This window comes from Trachypithecus francoisi, unplaced genomic scaffold (assembly GCF_009764315.1).
Source record: "Trachypithecus francoisi isolate TF-2019V2 unplaced genomic scaffold, Tfra_2.0 Lachesis_group8, whole genome shotgun sequence".
NCBI lineage: Eukaryota > Metazoa > Chordata > Mammalia > Primates > Cercopithecidae > Trachypithecus > Trachypithecus francoisi.
Window position 1 is genome coordinate 16610158 of NW_022681473.1, and position 25838 is coordinate 16635995.

General features: G+C 38.4%; 3 protein-coding genes across 3 annotated transcripts; all 3 read left to right on the forward strand.

Annotated features, from left to right (window-relative positions):
* The first annotated feature begins 1986 nt into the window (after positions 1-1986).
* Positions 1987-2936, forward strand: LOC117080925 (olfactory receptor 4A8). The gene has a single exon (XM_033206373.1). It carries the CDS (start codon positions 2034-2036, stop codon positions 2934-2936), a length of 903 nt encoding a protein of 300 aa, XP_033062264.1. The 5' UTR covers positions 1987-2033.
* An 11967-nt stretch (positions 2937-14903) lies between these two features.
* LOC117080926 (olfactory receptor 4A8-like) lies at positions 14904-16177 on the forward strand. The gene has a single exon (XM_033206374.1). It carries the CDS (start codon positions 15126-15128, stop codon positions 15918-15920), a length of 795 nt encoding a protein of 264 aa, XP_033062265.1. The 5' UTR covers positions 14904-15125; the 3' UTR covers positions 15921-16177.
* A 4863-nt stretch (positions 16178-21040) lies between these two features.
* On the forward strand, positions 21041-22791 carry LOC117080923 (olfactory receptor 4A16-like). The gene has a single exon (XM_033206372.1). The coding sequence runs from the start codon at positions 21191-21193 to the stop codon at positions 22175-22177; it is 987 nt and encodes a 328-aa protein (XP_033062263.1). The 5' UTR covers positions 21041-21190; the 3' UTR covers positions 22178-22791.
* The last annotated feature ends 3047 nt before the right edge of the window (positions 22792-25838 follow it).

Below are 25838 nucleotides of genomic sequence, written 5' to 3' on the forward strand. Positions count from 1 at the left end.
ACTTAATTATGAAATTAATCTTATTTCCTGTGAATATTAATGTATTTACTATAATTTCTCTTTTTTTCTGATTTGACCCCTTTTTCTTTCATTGTCTATCATTTAGCTCTCCAGCTGATGATTGGTTCAACTTTTTTTTTACTAGAATTCTGCTTGCTTCTCATTACGGTATATTTCATTATGGTAAAATCACTACTCATACATAATTAAATATGTAATTCCTAAGACATACAATTGTATTGTGTGCCCCAAAAGGTTTCCCTGAATTATAAGTGTTTTATTCTTTTTAACCTAGACTATGTCTGTAAATCTTTCCAAGTTGACAAAGATTCACATGATTTGTTCTATCTTCAAAGTGAAGCATTCAGTAACACTGATAATAACTATAATTGATTGAGTCCTTACTAGATGCCAGCCAGTGTTCTAGGCACTTAACTTTCTTTTATAAATCAAGTTAGTTCATTGAGTTCAAAATTAATTGCTGAAAATTAAGCAATTAAGAGGTAAGGACTATTGGGATCCCCATTCTACAAATGATGAAAGTAAGGGTCAGAGAGCTTTAGTAAATGGCCCAAAGTCTCATAAAAAATGGTGAACATGAGGTTGTAGCTGAAGAAACGTGGCTCCAGTGTCCAAATTATTCACAACATGCTACACTTTCTCTTTGAGGATGTCTTGGATCTTATATAGGTGCATACTCAGTGAGAAGCTTATAGTCAGTACTCACTGTAATAATAAAACCCATTGTCCCACAGACTACCCTTTTTCATGTTCCAGTCACGAGCTTGGAAATTTTTATTTAATTATGTATTTATAAAAAAAGAAAAATATTGTCAGCAGAATACCATAAAGGAGAGGTGCACTAATAGTTCTGTAGATAGTTGACTAGAAAGGATTCTGAATTTCTCAAATTTAATCCCATTGTTTTCCAGTGAGTAAACTGAGGCAAACTTGTAAATGCATTCAAATGGCTCAAATCCGTGCCTTCTTACATGGAATTTGGAATTTCTCTTAGAATATGCTTCTTTTTGGAATCTGGTAACTAAGATTCTATTTTTGAGTACTCTTGGTGTCTAAATAGTGTTATGAATAAAACCATGTCTGTTCTGTACCTCTTTCTACAGCGTCTATTTTCTCCTCTCTCACTACCCAGCTCATCTCAAGAATTCATTAAAAAAAACACACACACAGCATATTTGTTAGTTGGTGATAGTCATGAGTTAGTTCACTTGAGTTCAAATTAATTAAAATTAAGATATTGTATGTAAGTGGTGAAAAAATTGGGGTATAGGCAAGGATAAAATGGAGAGAATCACAGCTCCTTATAAGTTGGACGAGGAGTCAGACCAAGTAATCACTACAGGGAACAATGTGATGAATAATATCATAGCTATTTATATATTTCAGAGTCATGTCTTCTGACATTTAATGAAAGACTAATAAAGACTGAACATACTTCAAGGCATGAAGGAATGAAGGTCTAATAGTAGAAGGCCAGAGTACTGGGTGATGTATTTCAGAAGATGTTATTCTTGCACAGATCATATTATAAAGATACCACACATACAAACACAAAGGACTAAATCTACGTCAATTTATTTATTTAGAGTTTATTACCACAAGCAGAGAGTAGGTTATTTGAGACCAAGAACCTGTTGCCTATTCATCATAGCTGAATTCTGTGACAAGAAAAATGTTTTAAATAAGTTATAAAATGTATGAATGGCTTTTGGGACTTTAGTACTTCTTCTGTAAAGAATATTCACTAAAACTTAGAGGTAGAAGCCTTTACCTGTCGCAGAAACTAAAATCTTTGTGGAGAAATAGAATCATCAAGGGAAGATGGACTCTTTGGATGAGAAACACAAGAGAGACTTACTGCATGTGTATTGTGTGTAAATCACTATTGACGATACAACAATGAAGATGTGCTCTGTGACACAATGGATGAAATCATATTCCTGTTCACTATTTCATTACAGGTTCTGTTCTCCTGAGCTCTCACCTCTGATACAAGCCTGAAAGAAGAGTAAATGAGACAGAATAACAATATTACAGAATTTGTCCTCCTGGGCTTCTCTCAGGATCCTGGTGTGCAAAAAGCATTATTCGTCATGTTTTTACTCACATATATTGTGACCGTGGTGGGGAACCTGCTCATTGTGGTGACTATTATTGCCAGCCCTTCCTTGGGCTCCCCAATGTACTTCTTCCTTGCCTGCCTGTCATTTGTAGATGCTGTGTATTCCACTACCATTTCTCCTGTATTGATTGTAGACTTACTCTGTGATAAAAAGACTATTTCCTTCCCAGCTTGCATGGGCCAACTGTTTATAGACCACTTGTTTGGTGGTACTGACGTCTTCCTTCTGGTGGTGATGGCCTATGATCGCTGTGTGGCCATCTGTAAGCCACTGCACTATTTGACCATCATGAATCGACAGGTTTGTATCCTTCTCTTGGTGGTGACTGTGACTGGAGGTTTTCTGCATTCTGTGTTTCAAATTTTAGTTGTGTACAGTCTGCCTTTCTGTGGCCCCAATGTCATTGACCACTTTATCTGTGACATGTACCCATTATTGGAACTGGTGTGCACTGACACCTACTTTATAGGCCTTATGGTGGTTTTCAGTGGTGGAGCAATCTGTATGGTCATCTTCATCCTTCTGCTAATCTCCTATGGGGTCATCCTAAACTCCCTTAAAACTTACAGTCAGGAAGGGAGGCGTAAAGCCCTGTCTACCTGCAGCTCCCACATTACCATGGTTGTCCTGTTTTTTGTTCCCTGTATTTTCATATATGTGAGACCTGTTTCAAACTTTCCTATTGATAAATTCCTGACTGTGTTTTATTCTGTTATCACACCCATGTTGAATCCTTTTATATACACATTGAGAAATTCAGAGATGAGAAATTCTATAGAAAAACTCTTGTGATCCCGAAGTGGGAAAACAGGATTTAGATGCTCCAAGCTCAATTAAGAAGTCATCCCATCATGGCATCTGTTTGAAGTTCAAGATCTCAACCTCTATATCCAGAACTGAGAGTGGGGCTGCTTGGGTGCAGGTCCTATTGTGTACATTTTAAATTATGTATTTTCTCTATGACACATCTATTGAGACAGGACATTTCTCCTGTATTCCCAGCACAGAGTGGAGAAAGGGAGGAATAGGTAATTAAAATAGATGCTCCTGTTCAAAAAGGAAGGCTATGGTACTTCCTTCTGTGTAATTTATTTAAAGACCTTGTGGAATATACAAGCACCATATTCACAAATATCTTTGAAACTAGCCCTTCTCAGACTTGAGCTGAAACTCTATGTGCAGTCAGATAATACTCTTAAGAATCTAGAATGATGTTTGTCTAGTTTAAGGTACTTATGATACACACCATTAAAATTTTGTGAAGTCTATTCATGGTGTCTTTACATCCACAATTTCGAAACGACTTTTATTTGGATGACCTCTCTTACTGTCAGAGTACTTAGCTCTTTGTAGAGACTGGAAAGGGAAACCATTTTCATTTTTGAAACCAGCAAGTTCTGACTGCTTTATGTTTCTTGTAAATTCTGTCTGAAAATATAACAGTTAATCTTTTAAGTAGTATTAATTTAAAAATCTGACTTATTATAAGATACAATGCTATAATAAACAGCTGTAACTTTCAATATTCTATTTGGAAATTTTAGTCAAATTCACCTATTCGTTAAAGTACATTTTTAAAATTTTCTACCTTACTATAGGTAACAGAATTACTAAATGTTTTCATCACTAGATAGCAACTCACTTTTTTTACAGCCTCCAAAACAGTTATGTCTGTATTTTCAGCCTTTACATACAATATCCCGGGGGTCCTTAGTTTTATATACTAAAGCCAGTTCCATACACTTTAAATTGTTGTAATGGAAGCACCACACCTTGAGGTACCACTTTTTTTTCTCGTCCTGTCTTCAATGGTGCAGGGCTCCACGGCTTTTGTGATTTCAAACAACCATCATTTTATTTTATCTCAAAATTTTGTGAGTCAGGAATTCAGGCAGTCGTTGGCTGGGTATTTCTTCTGTTTTGTGTTGCAAGGACTGAAGTCACTGTCTTATTCAGCTGATAACTGAGTTTTATGAAACGGAGGATAACTTAATTCACATTTAAAGTGTATTGGAAGGGATGACAGTAAGAGATGCAACACAGGTTCCTCTTACTATCCCTTTAGATGAAGGAACACATCAAAAAGAGCATATTGTAGTTTTATTCATTTTAAGTTGGATCCATAAATCATCTTGAATTAACATCTCAGCAACACTGGGTTTTCTAATTCCTAAATACAGTATATCCGTGAGGTATTTCAAATGTTTATTTTTGAAGAGGTTTGCACTTTTTATTCATTCCCATGTGAATGGGAGTTCATTCATGATTTGGCTCCCTGTATTGGTGTATAAGAATGCTTGTGATTTTTGCACATTGATTTTGTATCCTGAGACTTTGCTGAAGTTGCTTATCAGTTTAAGGAGATTTTGGGCTGAGACAATGGGGTTTTCTAAATATACAATCATGTCATCTGCAAACAGGGACAATTTGACTTCTTCTTTTCCTTACTGAATATGCTTGATTTCTTTCTCTTGCCTGATTGCCCTAGCCAGAACTTCCAATACTATGTTGAATAGGAGTGGTGAGAGAGGGCATCCCTGTCTTGTGCCGGTTTTCAAAGGGAATTTTTCCAGTTTTTGCCCATTCAGTATGATATTAGCTGTGGGTTTGTCATAAATAGCTCTTATTATTTTGAGATAAGTTCCATCAATATCAAATTTATTGACAGTTTTTAGCATGAAGGGCAGTTGAATTTTGTCAAAAGCCTTTTCTGCATCTATTGAGAAAAGCATGTGGTTTTTGTCTTTGGTTCTGTTTATATGCTGGATTACGTTTATTGATTTGCGTGTGTTGAACCAGCCTTGCATCCCAGGGATGAAGCCCACTTGATCATAATGGATAAGCTTTTTGATGTGCTGCTGGATTCGGTTTGCCAGTATTTTATTGAGGATTTTTGCATCGATGTTCATCAGGGATATTGGTCTGAACTTTTCTTTTTTTGTTGTGTCTCTGTCAGGCTTTGGTATCAGGATGATGTTGGCCTCATAAAATGAGTTAGGGAGGATTCCCTCTTTTTCTGTTGATTGGAATAGTTTCAGAAGGAATGGTACCAGCTCCTCCTTGTACCTCTGGTAGAATTTGGCTGTGAATCCGTCTGGTCCTGGACTTTTTTTGGTTAGTAGGCTATTAATTATTGCCTCAATTTCAGAGCCTGCTATTGGTCTATTCAGGGATTCAACTTCTTCCTGGTTTAGTCTTGGGAGAGTATAAGTGTCCAGGAAATTATCCATTTCTTCTAGGTTTTCTAGTTTATTTGCGTAGAGGTCTTTATAGTATTCTCTGATGTATTTCTGTGGGGTCGATGGTGATATCCTCTTTATCATTTTTTATTGTGTCTATTTGATTCTTCTCTCTTTTCTTCTTTATTAGTCTTGCTAGTGGTCTATCAATTTTGTTGATCTTTTCAAAAAACCAGCCCCTGGATTCATTGATTTTTTTGGAGGGTTTTTTGTGTCTCTATCTCCTTCAGTTCTGCTCTGATCTTAGTTATTTCTTGCCTTCTGCTAGCTTTTGAATGTGTTTTGCTCTTGCTTCTCTGGTTCTTTTAATTGTGTTGTCAGGGTGTCAATTTTAGATCTTTCCTGCTTTCTCTTGTGGGCATTTAGTGCTATAAATGCCGCTACACACTGCTTTAAATGTGTCCCAGAGATTTTGGTATGTTGTATCTTTGTTCTCATTGGTTTCAGAGAACATCTTTATTTCTGCTTTCATTTGGTTATGTACCCAGTAGTCATTCAGGAGTGGGTTGTTTAGTTTCCATGTAGTTGAGTGGTTTTGATTTTCTTAGTCCTGAGTTCTAGTTTAATTGTACTGTGGTCTGAGAGACAGTTTGTTATAATTTCTGTTCTTGTACATTTGCTGAGGAGTGCTTTACTTCCAACTATGTGGTCAGTTTTGGAGTAAGTGTGATGTGGTGCTGAGGAGAGTGTATATTCTGTTGATTTGGGGTGGAGAGTTCTTTAGATGTCTATTAGGTCCACTTGGTGCAGAGTTGAGTTCAATTCCTGGATATCCTTGTTAACTTTCTGTCTCGTTGATCTGTCTAATGTTGACAGTGGGGTGTTAAAGTCTCCCATTATTATTGTATGGGAGTCTAAGTCTCTTTGTAAGTCTCTAAGGACTTGCTTTATGAATCTGGGTGCTCCTGTATTTGGGTGCATAGATATTTAGGATAGTTAGCTCTTCCTGTTGAATTGGTCCCTTTACCATTATGTAATGGCCTTCTTTGTCTCTTTTGATCTTTGATGGTTTAAAGTCTGTTTTATCGGAGACTAGGATTGCAACCCCTGCTATTTTTTGTTTTCCATTTGCTTGGTAGATCTTCCTCCATCCCTTTATTTTGAGCCTATGTGTGTCTCTGCATGTAAGATGGGTCTCCTGAATACAGCAAACTGATGGGTCTTGATTCTTTATCCAATTTGCCAGTCTGTGTCTTTTAATTGGACCATTTAATCCATTTACATTTAAGGTTAATATTGTTATGTGTGAACTTGATCCTGTCACTATGATATTAGCTGGATATTTTGCTCATTAGTTGATGCAGTTTCTTCCTAGCATCGATGGTCTTTACATTTTGGCATGTTTTTGCAATGGCTGGTACCAGTTGTTCCTTTCCATGTTTAGGGCTTCCTTTAGGGTCTCTTGTAAGGCAGGCCTGGTAGTGGCAAAATCTCTAAGCATTCGCTTATCTGTAAAGGATTTTATTTCTCCTTCACTTATGAAAGTTAGTTTGGCTGGATATGAAATTCTGGGTTTAAAATTCTTTTCTTTAAGAATGTTAAATATTGGCCCCCACTCTCTTCTGGCTTGTAGAGTTTCTGCTGAGAGATCTGCTGTTAGTCTGATGGGCTTCCCTTTGTGGGTAACCCGACCTTTCTCTCTGGCTGCCCTTAAGATTCTTTCCTTCATTTCAACTTTGGTGAATCTGGCAATTATGTGTCTTGGAGTTGCTCTTCTGGAGGAGTATCTTTGTGGCGTTCTCTGTATTTCCTGAGTTTGAATGTTGGCCTGCCCTACTAGATTGGGGAAGTTCTCCTGGATGATATCCTGAAGAGTGTTTTCCAAGTTGGTTCCATTTTCCCCCTCACTTTCAGGCACCCCAATCAGACGTAGATTTGGTCTTTTTACATAATCCCATACTTCTTGCAGACTTTGTTCATTTCTTTTTCTTCTTTTTTCTTTTGGTTTCTCTTCTCGCTTCATTTCATTCATTTGATCCTCAATCGCTGATACTCTTTCTTCCAGTTGATCGAGTCAGTTACTGAAGCTTGTGCATTTGTCACGTATTTCTCGTGTCATGGTTTTCATCTCTGTCATTTCGTTTATGACCTTCTCTGCATTAATTAGTCTAGCTGTCAATTCTTCCACTCTTTTTTCAAGATTTTTAGTTTCTTTGCGCTGGGTACGTAATTCCTCCTTTAGCTCTGAGAAGTTTGATGGACTGAAGCCTTCTTCTCTCATCTCGTCAAAGTCATTCTCCATCCAGCTTTGATCCGTTGCTGGCGATGGGCTGCGTTCCTCTGCAGGGGGAGATGCGCTCTTATTTTTTGAATTTCCAGCTTTTCTGCCCTGCTTTTTCCCCATCTTTGTGGTTTTATCTGCCTCTGGTCTTTGGTGATGGTGACGTACTGATGGGGTTTTGGTATAGGTGTCCTTCCTGTTTTTTGATAGTTTTCCTTCTAACAGTCAGGACCCTCAGCTGTAGGTCTGTTGGAGATTGCTTGAGGTCCACTCCAGACCCTGTTTGCGTGGGTATCAGCAGCAGAGGTTGCAGAAGGTAGAATATTGCTCAACAGCGAGTGTACCTGTCTGATTCTTCCTTTGGAAGCTTCCTCTCAGGGGTGTACTCCACCCTGTGAGGTGTGGGGTGTCAGACTGCCCCTAGTGGGGGATGTCTCCCAGTTAGGCTACACAGGGGTCAGGGACCCACTTGAGCAGGCAGTCTGTCCCTTCTCAGATCTCAACCTCCGTGTTGGGAGATCCACTGCTCTCTTCAAAGCTGTCAGACAGAGTCGTTTTGCGTCTGCAGAGGTTCCTGCTGCTTTTGTTGTTGTTGTTGTTAACTGTGCCCTGTCCCCAGAGGTGGAGTCTACAGAGACAGGCAGGTTTCCTTGAGCTGCCGTGAGCTCCACCCAGTTTGAGCTTCCCAGCGGCTTTGTTTACCTACTTAAGCCTCAGCAATGGCGGGCTCCCCTCCCCCAGCCTCACTGCTGCCTTGCGGTTAGATTGCAGACTGCTGTGTTAGCAATGAGGGAGGCTCCGTGGGCGTGGGACCCTCCCAACCAGGTGTGGGATATATTCTCCTGGTGTGCCCGTTTGCTTAAAGTGCAGTATTGGGGTGGGAGTCACCCGATTTTCCAGGTGTTGTGTGTCTCAGTTCCCCTGGCTAGGAAAATGGATTCCCTTCCCCCTTGCGCTTCCCAGGTGAGGCGATGCCTCGCCCTGCTTCACCTCTCGCTGGTCGGGCTGCAGCAGCTGACCAGCACCGATTGTCCGGCACTCCCTAGTGAGATGACCCCAGTACCTCAGTTGAAAATGCAGAAATCACCAGTCTTCTGTGTCGCTCGCGCTGGGAGTTGGAGACTGGAGCTGTTCCTATTCGGCCATCTTGCTCCGCCCTCCGAGTTCCGATGCTTTTATAAGTGTCTGGCATTTCCCCTGCTGGCACTCATTCTCTCTCCTGCTACCCTGTGAAGAGGCGTGATTGGAAATTCCTTGAGGTCTCCCCAGCCATGCAGAACTGTAATTCAATTAAACCTCTTTTCTTTATAAATTACCCCGTCTTGAGTATTTCCTTATAGCAATGTGAGAATGGACTAATGTATATGCATTTCTCCTTTAAAAAAGAAATATGCATTGTATCTATATTTAACTTTCTAATTTGGTAATAGGTATGGATTGCAGAGAATTACTATTGACTATGGGATATTTTTGGCAATTTCTATGTTAGTTGATATTTTTGATGTGTTTTTTATTATTGGAGCTAATTAATTCAGATTCCGGACTGTTGTAGGCATTATCTGATCTAACAAACATTTTTGTGTCATTTAGAAAAGTGGAAAGCACTAGTAGTTATTTGAATTCAGCTAGAAGGGACATAGAGAATTATGGCTTATTTTTATATTATTTCTCTGTCTTGGAGTCATAATTTAATCCACAGTATCTTTGATCATATCTGATAGTTCTTCAGAATTAAAGATATGTTTGCATTTTTTACCGCTTACCAGTAAGAGAGCATTGTGATTATAGACATGCTCTTCTAATTTTTGAAGTGACAGATATTACATTTGTGGTGAATTAGTTTAATCAATTTATTAGGTAAGTTGAAAATGACAACTTTTAGTGGAGCCTGTTACATGATAAAGACCTTAGCTGGTTCATGTAAGTATTTATGGGACTCCTTATCTAAGGCTCTTATGACCCAGAAGATCTGATATTTAACTAAACGTATGCTGAGATGAAGGTGTTCAGTGAAGCCAATGGTAAACCAAGCAATGAAAATAGCAGTGGAAACTCTTAAGCACTGCTCCCTTATTGCCAAAAACAATTCTTTATTGTAGAAACAGTTACTGAATTGATATTAGAATAAAATTAAAGGATTGAATTAATGGGCTACAGATCATTATGATTATATCTGACATAGATTCAGGCCTTGATCAAAAGCCTGTATGTTAACCTAAAACTGCAGAACTATGATTATCTACCTTTCAAAGAATTGGAATGTCACATTTTGTTCTTGGTCTCTGTGCCTCTGAGGCTCAGGGCTTCTTGGGTTGGGCTTTCTAACAGGAAGGATAAGACCCTCCTTGCTGGGAAAATGCTTAGGGAAGAGAACTTGGGGCTGCTTCCCCCTTTATTCTGGCTGAAGTACTCCTTGCCTTACCTCAGTATTTCATAATGTGACACTCATAATTTATTATTCAATTTACTTTAGAATTTTTCTTTTCACATTAAAGGCTTTTCACATTACTTGGCATTTAGCTACTCTTCCTTGATGAGACACAAGCCTTTTTCCTCTAGGGATTTTCTAAGGGGAATAAAAGTTTTCAGAGAGATTACTTCATTTGAATTTATTCCAAAGATTCAAATTAACTAATCTATAACAACCTTACTATCTCTTTTATTTAAAATACTGATGATGTAAAAGTCACAGATTGTGTCTACACATAATTATTTTCCTGATGGAATAATGCAAGAGATATCTGAAGAGTTACATTTCTGCCCAAGGCAGAGTATGTCTTCCGTTGGTATCAGGTCCTCTAGGTGTAATGTTTTCTTGTCATGTCCTCCATTTCTTATAAAAATTTGTGAAAGTTCTCAATTTACTGGGATGAGGTAGGGGAGATATAGGGACATTTTTAATTAGAAAAGATGTGGACTTAAGGGTATGCTATTTGAATGATATTTGAATGACTGGAAAGACTGAAGAGTTTGGATTCTGCCTCTAAGAAAGCTCTATCATTGGTTAGCATTGTCCTTGTTAGGTACAAAACGTAATAGCTGGGCAGATGAATGTTATCATGTATCCTCAATTACAGTAAAGTGCTTATGGCCACTTTACCATAATTGAGGTAACTTTCATGGCACATATTTTAGTGTTGGTACATTTTTGTTTTACTTGTGTCACAAATTAGGAGCTTGTCCAGGTTAATTTCCACTAATTAAGTCAATTTTTACATAGTTATGCAAAGATAGTGTCTTTGCTTTTCTATAAGAATTTTTCCAGCAGATGAGAATATTTAACTACTTTTCTTTTTTTTTCTTTTTTTTTTTTTTTGAGACAGAGTCTGGCTCTGTCGCCCAGGCTGGAGTGCGGTGGCCGGATCTCAGCTCACTGCAAGCTCCGCCTCCCAGGTTCACGCCATTCTCCTGCCTCAGCCTCCCAAGTAGCTGGGACTACAGGCGCCCGCCTCGTCGCCCGGCTAGTTTTTTGTATTCTTTATTAGAGGCGGGGTTTCACCGTATTAGCCAGGATGGTCTGGATCTCCTGACCTTGTGATCCGCCCGTCTCGGCCTCCCAAAGTGCTGGGATTACAGGCTTGAGCCACCGCACCAGGCCATTTAACTACTTTTCTACATTGTTTCAGCAACTTCATATTTTGGTCATCTGCTTTGGATGGTGCCAAACTTCTCTAATGACTAAGATAATGAGAAGCTTGTGTGTAACTGTGGAAACGGTAGCCTCTAGGCAATATTTCTGTATCCATGGATCAGACATCCATATCCATGTGTTTTAGTATCACATATACATGCCTGAGGTAGCCATATTAACGTTTAGTGAAAGAAGCATTACTTTTCTGGACCACGATGTGAGTATTTGAAACCATTGACAAGAGATATTCATTGAAAATTCGTGTGATATGTTGAAATGTGGCTAATGTCTTAAATACCATATGATTTTGTTGAAGGAATTATAATTGGGAAAGTTAAGCTAGCAAACATGAAAATGTTTTGGAATATGCAATTTATAGTTGGTTTTAATGTATAGCCTATTTTTTTTTCCTTTTTGCCAAATAGGAAGAAATACATGTTCCATATTATGTGTACAATAAACCAATTGATTTATAATGTTCATTTATGGGATGTTATATTTTAAAAGATTTATTAATGAATGTATACAATCACTTTCAGATATATTTCATTAGAGAGTTTAAAATTGCAGGTCGGGCGTGGTGGCTCAAGCCTGTAATCCCAGCACTTTGGGAGGCCGAGACGGGCGGATCACAAGGTCAGGAGATCGAGACCATCCTGGCGAACACAGTGAAACCCCGTCTCTACTAAAAATACAAAAAACTAGCCGGGCGAGGTGGCGGGCGCCTGTAGTCCCAGCTACTTGGGAGGCTGAGGCAGGAGAATGGCCTGAACCCAGGAGGTGGAGCTTGCAGTGAGCTGAGATCCGGCCACTGTACTCCAGCCTGGGCGACAGAGCGAGACTCCGTCTCAAAAAAAAAAAAAAAAAAATTGCAGATCATGTCAAATGTGTTAGTGTGAAGGAACCAATGCCTGTTATGTTGTGGAAGCATAATATGGGTTTTTACTTATGAATCTAAAAATAATCCCAGCAGACATACTCGTAAGTATATATGCTCAGGAAGGTACCTAGTCCATTGTTGTTTAAATAGATTCATAAAACTGTGACTGTGAAATATATTATTATTGAGTTCTTTTTTGTTTTTATGGCATTTTATCTTTTGAAAATGCTGTGTTCTTAGGAAACTATGTTAAATCTTTTTTTTTCTAGAAAAATGTTAACTTGGCAGTTTACATTGAAAGCCTAGTAATGCTATCTTTCAGTTTCTAAAGTATTCCATTCTTAATTACTTATACTCTAGAGGATAGTTTACGTACCCTATTTTTTACAAGTAAACATTTAAATTGTCAATTATCCTGTTGAAATCTAGTTCTGATGATGAAACGGGGAAAAGCCACAAAACCTCGCAGCAAGTAAGGTGTGAAAAAATACCAGAATTGGCTATGGACTACATTATTCACTTGTGTTTTCAGCAGATTTGTTTCTATCACTCTATAGCTTCAAAAATGCTAGAAGTCAGAAATCTAGAATTAGCTGGAAGTGGTAATATGAATGGGTCATGTGGAGTGTTCATCACAGCTGTTTTCTAGAGACAGCTCAAACTCTCTCTGCACACGTCCTCTTCCACTGCAAGATTTCTGTAAATGGAATCATGCTGTCGACATTTGAGGTTTAGTAATTCTGCAGTTTTCCACAGCAGTGAGTAATAAGAAAGTTTGGGTTTTTATCTCTACTTGTCCCATTATTCTCTGTATTTTAAGTTTGTCAGACCTAGAGACTTTGAGGAATAAATTTTTTTTTTGAAGTTTTTCTTTTTTTAACTAGGATCCTGTCTGTGTTTGTTATGTCTTTCCCAAAAAACTTCCTGAGTCACCCCAGGAACCCACGGGAGGTAACACTTTCAGTATTTCCTCACTAAAAGGATCTTTCTGAAGTAGATTTTTAAAAATACTGGCCTCACTTAATTATCTCATTAATTTTCTTATAGCGTGTGAATACTCATTTATTAAATACAGTTTCTCTGTTTTCTGAGTTTAGCCTTCTTTTCAATACCTGAGCTCTCTCTAATGGTGCTTCCAACTTTTTCACTATTCTTCTGGATGTTTCTCATCAAGATAAATTCTATCACAGGTAAAATTCCTACTCATATAATTAAATCATTATTTTCTAAGGCATACAATTTTATTGTGTGCCCCCCAAAGCTTTTCCTGAATTTTAGGTATCTTATCCTTTTTTTTCCCTGGACTATGTCTATAAATCTTTTCAAGTTGACAAAGATCCGCATGATTTGTTCTGATCCTGTGTTCATGGTGAGTCATTCAGGATCACTAATAATAGGTATCATTTATTGAGCCCTTCCCAGGTGCCAGCCAATATTCTAGGCACTTTGTTTTAATAAAACAACAACTCTACAAGGTAAGGACTGGGATCCCCATTCTAAAACTGATGAAAGTAAGGGACAGAGAGCTTTAGTAAATGGCCAAAAATTGTTAAATGGCCAAAAATCTGGTAATAAATAGCGAAGCTGAAGTTGTAGCTGAAGTAGTATGGCTCCAGTGTCCACATTTTTCACCACATGCTACACTTTCTCTCTAAGGATGTCTTGGATCTTACCTAGATAGGTACATACTCTGTAAGAAACTTATAGTCACTACTCACTGTGGTCATGAAACCTCATGTTCCACTGACTACTATTTTTCATGTAAGAGTCATGAGCTTGGAAATTTTTCTTTAATTATCAATTTATAAAAAATGAAAACATGGTCAGCAGAATACCATAAAGGGGAGGTACAGAAATATTTCTGTAGATAGTTGACTAGAAAGGATTCTGCATTTCTCAAATTTAATTCCATTGTTTTCCAGTGAGCAAACTGAGACAGACTTGTAAATGTATTCAGAAAATGCCTCAAATCCATGCCTTCTTACACTGAAGCTGGAATTTGTCCTAGAGTAGGCTTCATTTTGAAATCTGCTAACTAAGGTTCTTTTATTGAGTACTCTCAGTATCTAAATAGTGCTATGAATAAAACCATGTCCCACTGTTCTGGACCTCTTTCTACAGTATCTATTTTCTCTTGTCTCACTATGCCCAACCCAAGAATTCAGAAAAAATACTCATGGCGTATTTGGTTTTTGGTGATAGTCATCAGTTAGCTCACTTGAGTTCAAATTAATTGCTGAAAATTAGAATATTGTATGTAAGAGTTGAAAAACTGGGGTATAGGCAAGGATAAAATGGAGAGAATCCTAGCTCCTTATAAGATAGAGAGTTAGACCAAGTAATTGCTAGAGGGAGCAATGTAATTAATAATATCACAGCAATTTATACAGTTCAGAATCCTGTCTGATGAAAGACGAATGAAGACTGAACATCCTCCAAGGCAGGAAGAAATGAAGTCTAACAGTAGAAGGCCAGCGTACTGAGTGAGATATTTCAGAAGATGTCATTCTTGGTGTTACACAGATCATATCATAAAGATATCACAAATACAAACACAAAGGACTAAATCTATGTCAAATTATTTATTTAGAGTTTATTAACACCACCAGAAAGTGAGTTTCCTGAGACCAAGAACCTGTCGCCTATTCATCATAGCTGACTTCTGTGCCAAGAAAAAATGTTTTAAATAAGAAGTTATAAAATGTATGGATGGCTATTGGGACTTCAACACTTCTGTAGGGAATATTCACTAAAACTTAGAGGTAGAAGCCTTTACCTGTGGCTGAAACTAAAATCTTAAGGAGAAATAGAATTGTCAAGGGAAGGTGGGCTTTTTGGGTGAGGAACTCAGTAGAGATTTACTAAATGTTTATTGTGTGTAAATCACTGTTCAGGATTCAACAATGAAGATGTGCAATGGATGTGATCATATTCCTGTTCACGATTTCATTACAGATCCTGTTCTCCTGAGCTCTCACCTCTGTCTGGTACAAGCCTGAAAGAAGAGTAAATGAGACAGAATAACAATATTACAGAATTTGTCCTCCTTGGCTTTTCACAGGATCCTGATGTGCAAAACACATTATTTGTCATGTTTTTACTCACATACATTGTGACAGTGGTGGGGAACCTACTCGTTGCAGTGACTATTATTGTCAGCCCTTCCTTGGGCTCCCCAATATATTTCTTCCTCGCCTGCCTGTCATTAATAGATGCTCTGTATTCCACCACCATTTCTCCCATATTGGTTGTAGACTTACCCTGTGACAAAAAGACTATTTCCTTCCCAGCTTGCATGGGCCAGCTATTTATAGACCACTTGTTTGGTGGTACTGAGATCTTCCTTCTGGTGGGCATGGCCTATGATCGCTGTGTGGCCATCTGTAAGCCACTGCACTATTTGACCATCATGAATAGACAAGTTTGCATCCTTCTGTTGGTGGTAGCCATGACTGGAGGTTTTCTGCATTCTGTATTTCAAATTCTTGTTGTGTACAGTCTCCCTTTCTGTGGCCCAAATGTCATTGACCACTTTTTCTGTGACATGTACCCATTATTGGAACTGGCGTGCACTGACACCTACTTTATAGGCCTTGCTGTGGTTTTCAATGGTGGAGCAACCTGTATGGTCATCTTCACCCTTCTACTAATCTCCTACGGGATCATCCTAAACTCCCTTAAAACCTATAGTCAGGAAGGGAGGCGTAAAGCCCTGTCTACCTGCAGCTCACACGTCACCGTGGTTGTCTTCTTTTTTGTTCCCTGTGTTTTCGTGTATGTTAGGCCTGTCTCAAACTGGACTTAGGGGTATGCTGTTTGAATGACATTTGAATGACCAAAAGACTAAAGAGTCTGGCTTCTGACTGTGAGAAAGCTCTGTCACCGATTTTTCCATGAAGTTACATTTCAGCATTTTCCTTGTTAGGTACAAAGTGTAAAAGCTGGGCACATGAATGTTACCATAAGTCCTCAGTCACAGTAAAGTACTTGTGGTAGCTTTGCCATAATTGAGGAAACTTTCACGTAACAAATTTTAGTGTTGGTACATGTTTGTTTAGTTGTGCCACATAATAAGAGGCTTGTCCAGGTTAATTTCCACTAATTAGGTCAAGTTTTACATAGTCAGGGAAAGATAATAACTTTGTTTTTCTATGAAGAAATTTTCCAGCAGGTGAGAGTATTCAACCACATTTATACATTATGTTTAAGCATCTTTACATTTTCATCTTTTGCTTTGGATAGTGCCGTACTGCTCTAATGACTGAGATAATGAGAAGCCTGTGTGGAACTGTGGAAACTGTAGCAACTAGGAACTAATTCTATATCCGTGGATCAGCCATTCATATTCATGTGTTTTATGATCACACATAGATGCATGAGGTATCGACAACAACATTCACTGAAAGAAGCATTGCTTTTCTGGACCAAAATGTGAGTATTTGAAATCACTGGCAAGAGATATTCATTGAAAATTCCTGTGATATGTTGAAATGTAGCTAACGTCTCAAATACCATATGATTTTGTTGAAGGAATTCTAATTGGGAAAGTAAAGCTAGAAAACATGAAAATTTTTCAGAATGTGCAATGTATATTTGGTTTTATAATATATAGCCTAATTTGTTTTCCTTTTCTGTTTTTTTGTTTTTTGTTTTTTGTTTTTGAGACGGAGTCTTGCTCTGTCGCCCAGGCTGGAGTGCAGCGGCGCTATCTCGGCTCACTGCAAGCTCCGCCTTCCGGGGCCACGCCATTCTCCTGCCTCAGCCTCCCGAGTAGCTGGGACCACAGGCGCCTGCCACCGCGCCCGGCTAATTTTTTGTATTTTTAGTAGAGACGGGGTTTCACTGTGTTAGCCAGGATGGTCTCAATCTCCTGACCTTGTGATCCGCCCGCCTCAGCCTCCCAAAGTGCTGGGATTACAGGCGTGAGCCACCGCGCCCGGCCTGTTTTCCTTTTCTGTTTGCCAAATAAGAAAAGCATGTTTTATATTGCATGTATAATAAACCAATAGATTTGTAATCATAATCTTAGTTTATGGGATGTTATAATTTATATACATTAATAAAAGTATACATTAATCAAATATATTGATTAGAGAGTTTAAAATTGCAGATCATGTCAAGTGTGTTAGAATGTGAAGGAACCAATGCCTGTTATGTTCTGGAAGCATAATATGAGTTTTTACTTATGAATCTAAAAATTATCCCAGCAGACATACTAGTAGATAAATATGCTCAGGAAAGTATCTAGTCTACTGTCATTTAAATAGATTTATAAAACTGTGACTGTGAAATCTAATATTATAGAGTTTTTTGTTATTATGGACTTTTATCTTTTGGAAATGTCTTGTTTTTAGAAATCTATGATAAATTATTGTTTTTTAGAAAAATGTTAACTTAGCAGTTTACATTTAGTATTTAACAGTTTACATTGAAAGTCTAGTAATGGTATCTTTCAGTTTCTAAAGTATTCCATTTTTCATTACTTAAACTATACAGGATAGTTTACATACCCTACTTTTATAAGTAATCATTTAAATTGCCGAAATAATTATTCTGTTGAAATCTAGTCTTGATGATGAAAGGGGGAAAAGGCAATGAACCTTGCAGCAAGTAAGGTGTGAAAAAATAACAGAATTGGCTATGGACTACATTATTCCCTTGTATTCTTCAGCAGGTCTATCTCTATCAGTCTATAGCTTCAACAGTCACAGAACTCTGTTATCACCTGGAAGTGGTAATGTGAATGAGACATGTGGAATGTGCATCACAGCTGGCTTCTAGAGACAGCTCAAACTCTGTCTGCACATGTCCTCTTACACTGCCAGATCTATGTAAATGAAATAATCCTGTCTACATTTGAGGTTTAGTAATTCTGCAGTTTTCCTCAGCAGTGAATAATCAGAAAGTCTGGAAATTTATCTCTACTTGTCCCATTGTTTTCTGTAATTGGTTGGTTCTTAACCATCAGATCTAGGGACTTTGAGAAACAATGTGTTTTGTGTTCTTTTGACTTTTCTTTTCTTTCTTTTCTTCTTTCGTTCTTTCCTTTCTTATCTCTTTTCTCTTCCTTCCTTTCTTCTTTCGTTCTTTCCTTTCTTATCTCTTTTCTCTTCCTTTCTTCTTTCGTTCTTTCCTTTCTTATCTCTTTTCTCTTCCTTCCTTTCTTTCTCTCTCTCTCTTTCTTTCTTTCTTTCTCTCTCTCTCTTTCTTTCTTTCTCTCTCTCTCTCTCTCTCTCTCTCTTTCTTTCTTATTTCTTTTTTTTTTTTTTAACATCTGGTCTGTTTTTGTTATCTCTAGCCCAAGAAGCTTCCTGAGTCACCCCAGGGACCCACAGGAGGTTGCACTTCCAGTATTTCCACACTAAAATAATCTTTTTGAAGAATATTTTTAAAAATACCAGCCTCACTTAATTATGCCATTAATCTTCTTGGTGCTTGTGGATTCTCATTTGTTAACTACAATTTCTCTGTTTTCTGATTTTAGCCTTCTTTTCATTTCCTGAGCTCTCCCAAATGGTGGGTCCAATTTTTTTTACTGTAATTCTGCTTGTTTCTCATCAAACTACATTCCATCACAGGTAAAATTACTACTCACATAATTAAATCATTATTTTGTAAGACATACAATTTTATTGTGTGCCCCCAAAAGGCTTTCCTGAAATACAGATATTCTATCCTTTCTTCCTGGATTATGTCTGTAAATCTTTTCAAGTTGACAAAGATCTGCATGATTTGTTCTGATTCTATGTTCATAGTGAATCATTGAAGAACATGAATAATAGCTATCATTTACTAAGCCCTAACCAGGTGCCAGTCAGTGTTCTTGGCACTTTGCTTTGTTGTAATAAAACAATAACTCTAAGAGGTAAGGACTATTGTTATCCCCATTCTAAAAATCATAAAACTAAGGCACAGAGAGTTTTAGTAAGTGCCCCAAAGTCACATGGTAAGTGGCAGTGGTGAAGCTGGGATTGCAGCAGAGGCAGTGTGGCTCCAGGGTCCACAGTATTAACCACAGTGCTTATTTAAGAACCAAGACTTCTTTGGAGAGAGGGTGCAGGACCCACTGAGTAGAAAATTCATAGTCATTATTTGCTCACTGTATTTTTGCAATCCCATGTACCACAGGCTAACATTTTTCAAGTAAGTGTAATATGCTTGGTAACTGCCTAATTATAAAAATATGAAAAATAAAATAATTGTCAGCAGAATAGCATAAGGTAGGGCTGCACTAATAAGTAGAGACTTAATTATATATATTATACTTAATAAGTATAAGGTAGGACTGCGCTATCATAGGTAGCTTGACTGGAAAGGATTCTGAGGTCATCTACTTCAATCCCGTTGTTTTCCAGTGAGCAAATTGAGACAGATGTGTAATTACATTTAGAAAATGATTCAAGCCCTTTGGGAGGTGGAGGCAGGTGGATCATGAAGTCAGGAGATTGAGACAATTCTGGCCAACATGGTGAAACCCCATCTCTACTAAAGATACAAAAATTAGCTAAGTGTGGTGGCTCACACCTGTAGTCTCAGCTACTCGGGAGGCGAAGACAGGAGAATCACTTGAATCCAGGAGGCGGAGGTTGTAGTGAGTCGAGTTCATACCACTGCATTCCAGCCTGGGTGAGACAGCGAGACTCCCTCTCAAAAAAAAAGAAAAAAAAAAGAAAAAGTAAAAGAAAATGACTCAAACCCATGCCTTCTTACAATGAGCTTGGAATTTCTCCTTCAGTATTATTATTTTTTTAATCTGGACACTGAGGTTGTATTTTTGAGCACTCTTAGTACCTGAACAGCATTATAAATAGAACCATGTTTCACCATTCTTTACCTCTCTTTTCACTGTACATTTTCTCCTCTCTCCATATTTAGCTCACCCCATGAGTTCTGCCAAAAAAGCAAACAAAAAACCCCGTTAGCTGCTGATGTAGGAGCTGGTGACAGGGATGAGTTAGTTTAGTTCAGTTTAAAACTATGCTAATAATTAGAATAGTAAATGTGCTAGGAATTGTGGTATAGGCAAGGATGTAATGGAGAGAATTACAGCTCCCTAGAAATCGAACAGTCAGATTTTGTGGTTGTTTGTACTGGTGAAAGTCCAGTCTCTTGAAATTTAATGAGAGATTGAAGAAAATTGACTATTCTTTGAGACACAGAGATCTGAATGTTTAACAGTGGAATGTCATAGTACCGTGTGATGGATTTCAGAAGCAGTTAATTTTGTTGCCACACAGGTTATGTTGTAAAGATATTACAACTACTACAAACATGAAGGACTGAGTCTGTGTTAATTTAGTTATTTCAAGTTTATAACTTATAACAAGTTTATAAGAGTAAGTTTCTTGAGAGCGGGAAACCATTCCCTGTCCATCAAAGCTGTTTGGTGTGCAAAAAAGTAACTGATTGATTGATTGATTGATTGATTGATTGTTTTGAGACAGAGTCTCGCTCTGTCGTCCAGGCTGGAGTGCAGTGGCCGGATCTCAGCTCACTGCAAGCTCCACCTCCCGGGTTTACACCATTCTCCTGCCTCAGCCTCCCGAGTAGCTGGGACTACAGGCGCCTGCCACCTCGCCCAGCTAGTTTTTTGTATTTTTTTAGTAGAGACGGGGTTTCACCGTGTTAGCCAGGATGGTCTCGATCTCCTGACCTCGTGATCCGCCCGCCTCATCCTCCCAAAGTGCTGGGATTACAAGCTTGAGCCACCGGGCCCGGCCAAAAGTAACATATTTTAAATAAGAAGTTATTAAAGTATGAATGATAGTTGCATGTTTAACTACTTTTCTGTTCAGAATACCCACTAAGACTTACAGATAAATGATTTACCTGTTGGCTGAAAGCAAAATCTTCTGAGGAATATACAATTTTCAAGGAAGTTCTATTGGACTGTTTGGATGAGGAACTCAGTAGAGACTTAGTAAATGTTTATTTAGTATAAATGACTGTGGAAGATATAACGATGTAGATGTGCTCTGTGGCATAATGGACGTATTTATATTTCCGTTCACTGTTTCCTTACAGGTCCTGTTCTCCTGACCTCTCAATTCTGATGTAAGCTTGAAAGAAGAGTAAATGAGACCGAGTAACAATGTTACAGAATTTGTTCTCCTAGGCCTCACCGAGGATCCTGATGTACAAAAAACATTATTTGTCATGATTTTACTCATATACATTGTGACCATGGTGGGGAACCTCCTCATTGTGGTGACTACTATTGGCAGCCCCTCCTTGGGCTCCCCAATTTACTTCTTCCTTGCCTCCTTGTCACTTATGGATGCCATATATTCCACTGCCATGTCACCCAAATTGATGACAGACTTACTCTGTGATAAAAACACTATTTCCTTGTCAGCTTGCATGGGCCAGCTCTTCATAGAACACTTACTTGGTGGTGCTGAGGTCTTCCTTCTGTTGGTGATGGCCTATGATCGCTATGTGGCCATCTCTAAGCCACTGCACTATTTGACCATCATGAATCGACAGGTTTGCATCCTTCTGTTGGTATTGGCCATGTTTGGAGGTTTTCTGCATTCTGTGGTTCAAATTGTCTTTGTGTACAATCTACCATTCTGTGGCCCCAATGTCATTGACCACTATGTCTGTGACATGTACCCATTATTAGAACTGGCGTGCACTGACACCTACTTTCTAGGCCTCACCGTGGTTGCCAATGGTGGAGCAATTTGTATGGTCGTCTTCACCTTTCTGCTAATCTCCTATGGGGTCATCCTAAACTCCCTTAAAACTTATAGTCAGGAAGGAAGGTGTAAAGCCCTGTCTACCTGTATCTCCCACATCATCGTGGTTGTCCTCTTTTTTGTTCCCTGTATTTTCATGTATCTTAGACCTGTTTCCAACTTTCCCTTTGATAAATTCTTAACTGTGTTTTATACAATTATTACACCCATGTTGAATCCATTAATATATACATTGAGAAATTCAGAGATGAAAAATGCTATGAAAAAACTCTGGTGTAAAAATTTAAGTGTAGTTAGAATAAGATTATCTCCCACACTGAACGTGTTTGTTACTAGTTCTAAGGCAACAGATAGGCAGTAAATTCTATCTGGATAATGCAGTCAATTCAACAGATTCTGTAGGGATGCTTCTGTCTATCTACATAAAGCCATCAGAAAAGTAGAATAAATTATCCACGGAGACTAGAATCAATCTAAAAGAAAAATTCTGGAGAATGAATAGGTCACAGGTATTTGTCTTGGTATAAGTAAAAATAAAACCAGGCTCACCTTGTCACTTTATTTTTCTCAGTTTATACTGAAATAGGACTTAGAAGAAGTGATACATTCTTTTCAAAAAGAGAAAACACAAGCCACCTCTGTAGATGTACTTTTACCCAAATTCATGAGAAAGCAATTTGGTTAACACTTAGAACAAATTTCTGGGGCCAGGAGGGTGGTTTTTAAATCTTATTGTTTATTATTCTATCTATCAGTAAAGCAGCTTTCTGTATTATTAATTTTGTTTTAAGGTTATTCCGTTCCTCATGTCATGTCTATGCATTTCCAGTTCAGGGTATTTGGATGATAGCTGATATTGTCTTTAATTACACTATTGGTTGGGTCATTTTTATGTCTTGTTTAGAGAAATGCTTACTCAGATCTGATATGGTTTGGCTTTGTCCCTACTCAAATCTCATCTTGAATTCCCACGTGTTGGAGCGACCTAGTGGGAGGTAATTGAGTCATGTGGGCAAGTCTTTCTCCTGCTGTTCTCATGATAGTGAGTAAGTCTCATGAGATACGATGGTTTTATAAAGAGAAATTTCCTTGCACAAGCTCTCAGAAAGCTTGTCTGGTGTGCTGCCACTTATGTAGGACATGACTTGTTCCTCCTTGCCTTCCACCATGATTGTGAGGCCTCCACAGCTATATGGAACTGTAAGTCCATTAAACCTCTTTCTTTTGTAAATTACCCAGTCTTGGGTATGTTTTTATCTGCAGCGTAAAAACAGGCTAATAGAGTACATTGGTACCAGGAATAGGGCCCTGCTGAATAGATACCCAAAAATGTGGAAGTGACTTTGGAACTGGGTAACTGGCAGAGGTGGAACAGTTTGGAGGGCCAGGGATAGGGATAGGAAAAGTGTTGAGAAAATGTTATTTCTATTCTAACTCAAAAAGAAAGGTTTGAGGATGGAAACTAAGGTCAATGATTGTGTCTTAGGAGCTACACCAAGTGCTCAGTGGTGGGGTGAGAAGATTAGTGAGACACAAATTATAACTTGTTCACAACAAACTTGGAAGGTGTAAAACCAAAAGAAGAAATGTAAGTAAACCTGGCATTCTCAGTGGATGAAGTCCTGCCGGTTTATAAAGAATTTTAAAGAGTGTTAAGATATCCCTTTGCACCCATCATCAAGAGTCTCTCATGAGGACCAACTTCAATCTGATTATTTCTGGTGCTTAAAAATAAAATGATCTAAAAGTAAGTATATACATTTCCCCCTATAAATTAAACAGAAAAATAATATTTGGATCTGATGTATAAGGATGCTATGGTTTAATCTAAATATTTAATTCAGTAAAATGCTAGGCATTATTTAGGTAAGGGGAGTGAGTTTATTATTGTTAAGGCCAACTATGAAGCATACGTATTGTTAGGTTTTTTACATACTTTGCCTTCTGCCATGATTGAAAGCTTCCTGAGACCACCCCGCTCCCCACCACCACAGGCAGAAGCTGCTATGCTTCCTGTACAGCCTACAGAACCGTGAGCCAAGTACGTCTCTTTTCTTTATAAATTACCCAGTCTCAGGTATTTCTTTATAGTGGTGTGAGAATGGACTAATACAGATAAAATACATAAATTGGTGGATAGTATATCTGTGGTGTTAAATTTCAGAGGCAGGGTCATTAGGAGAACAAAACATCTAAAAAGCCTCCTCAGAAGGAAAATAAGGAAGAAAAAAAAAGCTGAAGATCATTACTTTCATCCACGTCTACATGGTTAGGTAAGAACACAGGGTACCTTTGGTGCACGGAAAAGAAAATTCAAGTGGAGAGGTTGGCCCATCACCTGTGAGCTCAGATCCAGTTAAATTGAGGGACTCTCCCTTCGTAGGATACCTCTAGGGTATTCAGTCAAATATGTTAGTGAACCGGTTGTAACCTGTGAAATATATTGCAAATGTAGAATAATAATTGTATTACTATTGAAGGTAGAAAAAGAATGAAGGCTATAGGCCAGACAGGGTGGGGCTTACACCTGTAATTCCACACTTTGGGAGGCCAAGGTAGGGAGATCACTTGAACCTAAGAGTTTGAGACCAGCCTGGGAAACACGGCAAAACCCTGTCTCTACTAAAAACAAAAATTAGCCAGGCATGGTGGTGCCTGCCTGTAGTCCCAGCATCTTGGAAGCCTGAGGCAGGAGGATCGCTTGAGCTTCAGGAGGTTGAGGCTGTAGTGAGCCATGATCCTGCCACTAGACTTCAGCCTGGGTACAGAGTGGGATGCTGCCTCAGAAAACAAAAAAAGAATGAAGGCTATAACTCCAAATATTTTGGAAATTAAAGCCATATTATTTAAGAATACTAACTGTTATGGAGTGAGAAGGAATTTAGTCCATATTGTTTTTCTGGCTGAGGTTCATTTTTAAATTCTTAAGAATGGCAGCTATCCTTTAGTTAGATGTGACACAATTTCAAGAATAGTCTGAAAACATGAAGAGAGTATCAGACGAGGTATTAAAAAATTATGTCCTGATACTTGCTAGGTGGCCCAGAGAAGTAGTCCTCGCGTTTCTTCATTTAAGCTGTCAGGCAGGATAATTGTGTGGCCATTCTGTTACTGAAGGACAGAGGGTAGCTGAGGAGAAAATCATTGAATGGGGAATATCATGATCTAGTTTTGTGCTTGTGAAGCATCAGCTTGGCTTGGCTCCAGAGAAGCTCTGCCCATTGGAAAAACCCAGTCACTGCAGGGGTGAGGTACTGTGATTAGCTTCTCGGTCAACAGAGACACAGCCTCAAAGGGAGGCGATTGGAATGAGGCAAGTCTGCACATTGTGGAATTCCATGCTATTTCAAAGTGGCACTCTGCCCTCTTGTAGCCCAGGCCTAGGACCGAAAGATGGTCATCTTATTAATGATATTTCTTCTGCAATGTGGATTGGAAGCTCTTTACAAATTGAGCTCAAAGTGCAGCGAAATGGCAAGTGTAGTCCCATGAATGATTTTGTAGACAGCTTAGCTGGCTACCTTTGTTGGTAACTTTTCCTATTTAGATAAAATTTAAGCTTCTCCGCCAACCAGCACAAAAGTTGTTTTTCGTTTAAGTTCTTGGACACTTAGAACAAGTATTTTAAATGTTTCTTTAAAATCCCCAGAAACTCTAGCCCTGTCAACTTTCCATTAAATGGTGAGATGATTTATTTTTTGGCCAGGTCCTGACTTACTTTGACACTCTAGTGCGTCATGGGTCCTAGCTCTTCTGTACAAGAAAGTTCATGTGAGTATGTCCTGGATGGGACCAAACTTTCTGTCCCTTTGACATGATATTAAGAAAGTTTTCTTGCATAATCTCTGCCTTCTACTTAGCGGGATCATCAGGTAACTGGCTTTTGGGAATCATAGAGATGACACCAGACACCAAATGAACCTTGGTGATGGCCTTAAATTTTTATTTGAGCATTAACCATATTCCTACTAATTTGAGCTACTATTTTGAAACTGTTAAAATAATTGAATCACCTAATTAGA

What these genes read in the sequence shown, in the direction of transcription:
- LOC117080926 (XM_033206374.1), top strand. Translation starts at nt 15,126, where the DNA reads ATGAGACAGAATAACAATATTACAGAATTTGTCCTCCTTGGCTTTTCA.
- LOC117080923 (XM_033206372.1), top strand. Translation starts at nt 21,191, where the DNA reads ATGAGACCGAGTAACAATGTTACAGAATTTGTTCTCCTAGGCCTCACC.
- LOC117080925 (XM_033206373.1), top strand. Translation starts at nt 2,034, where the DNA reads ATGAGACAGAATAACAATATTACAGAATTTGTCCTCCTGGGCTTCTCT.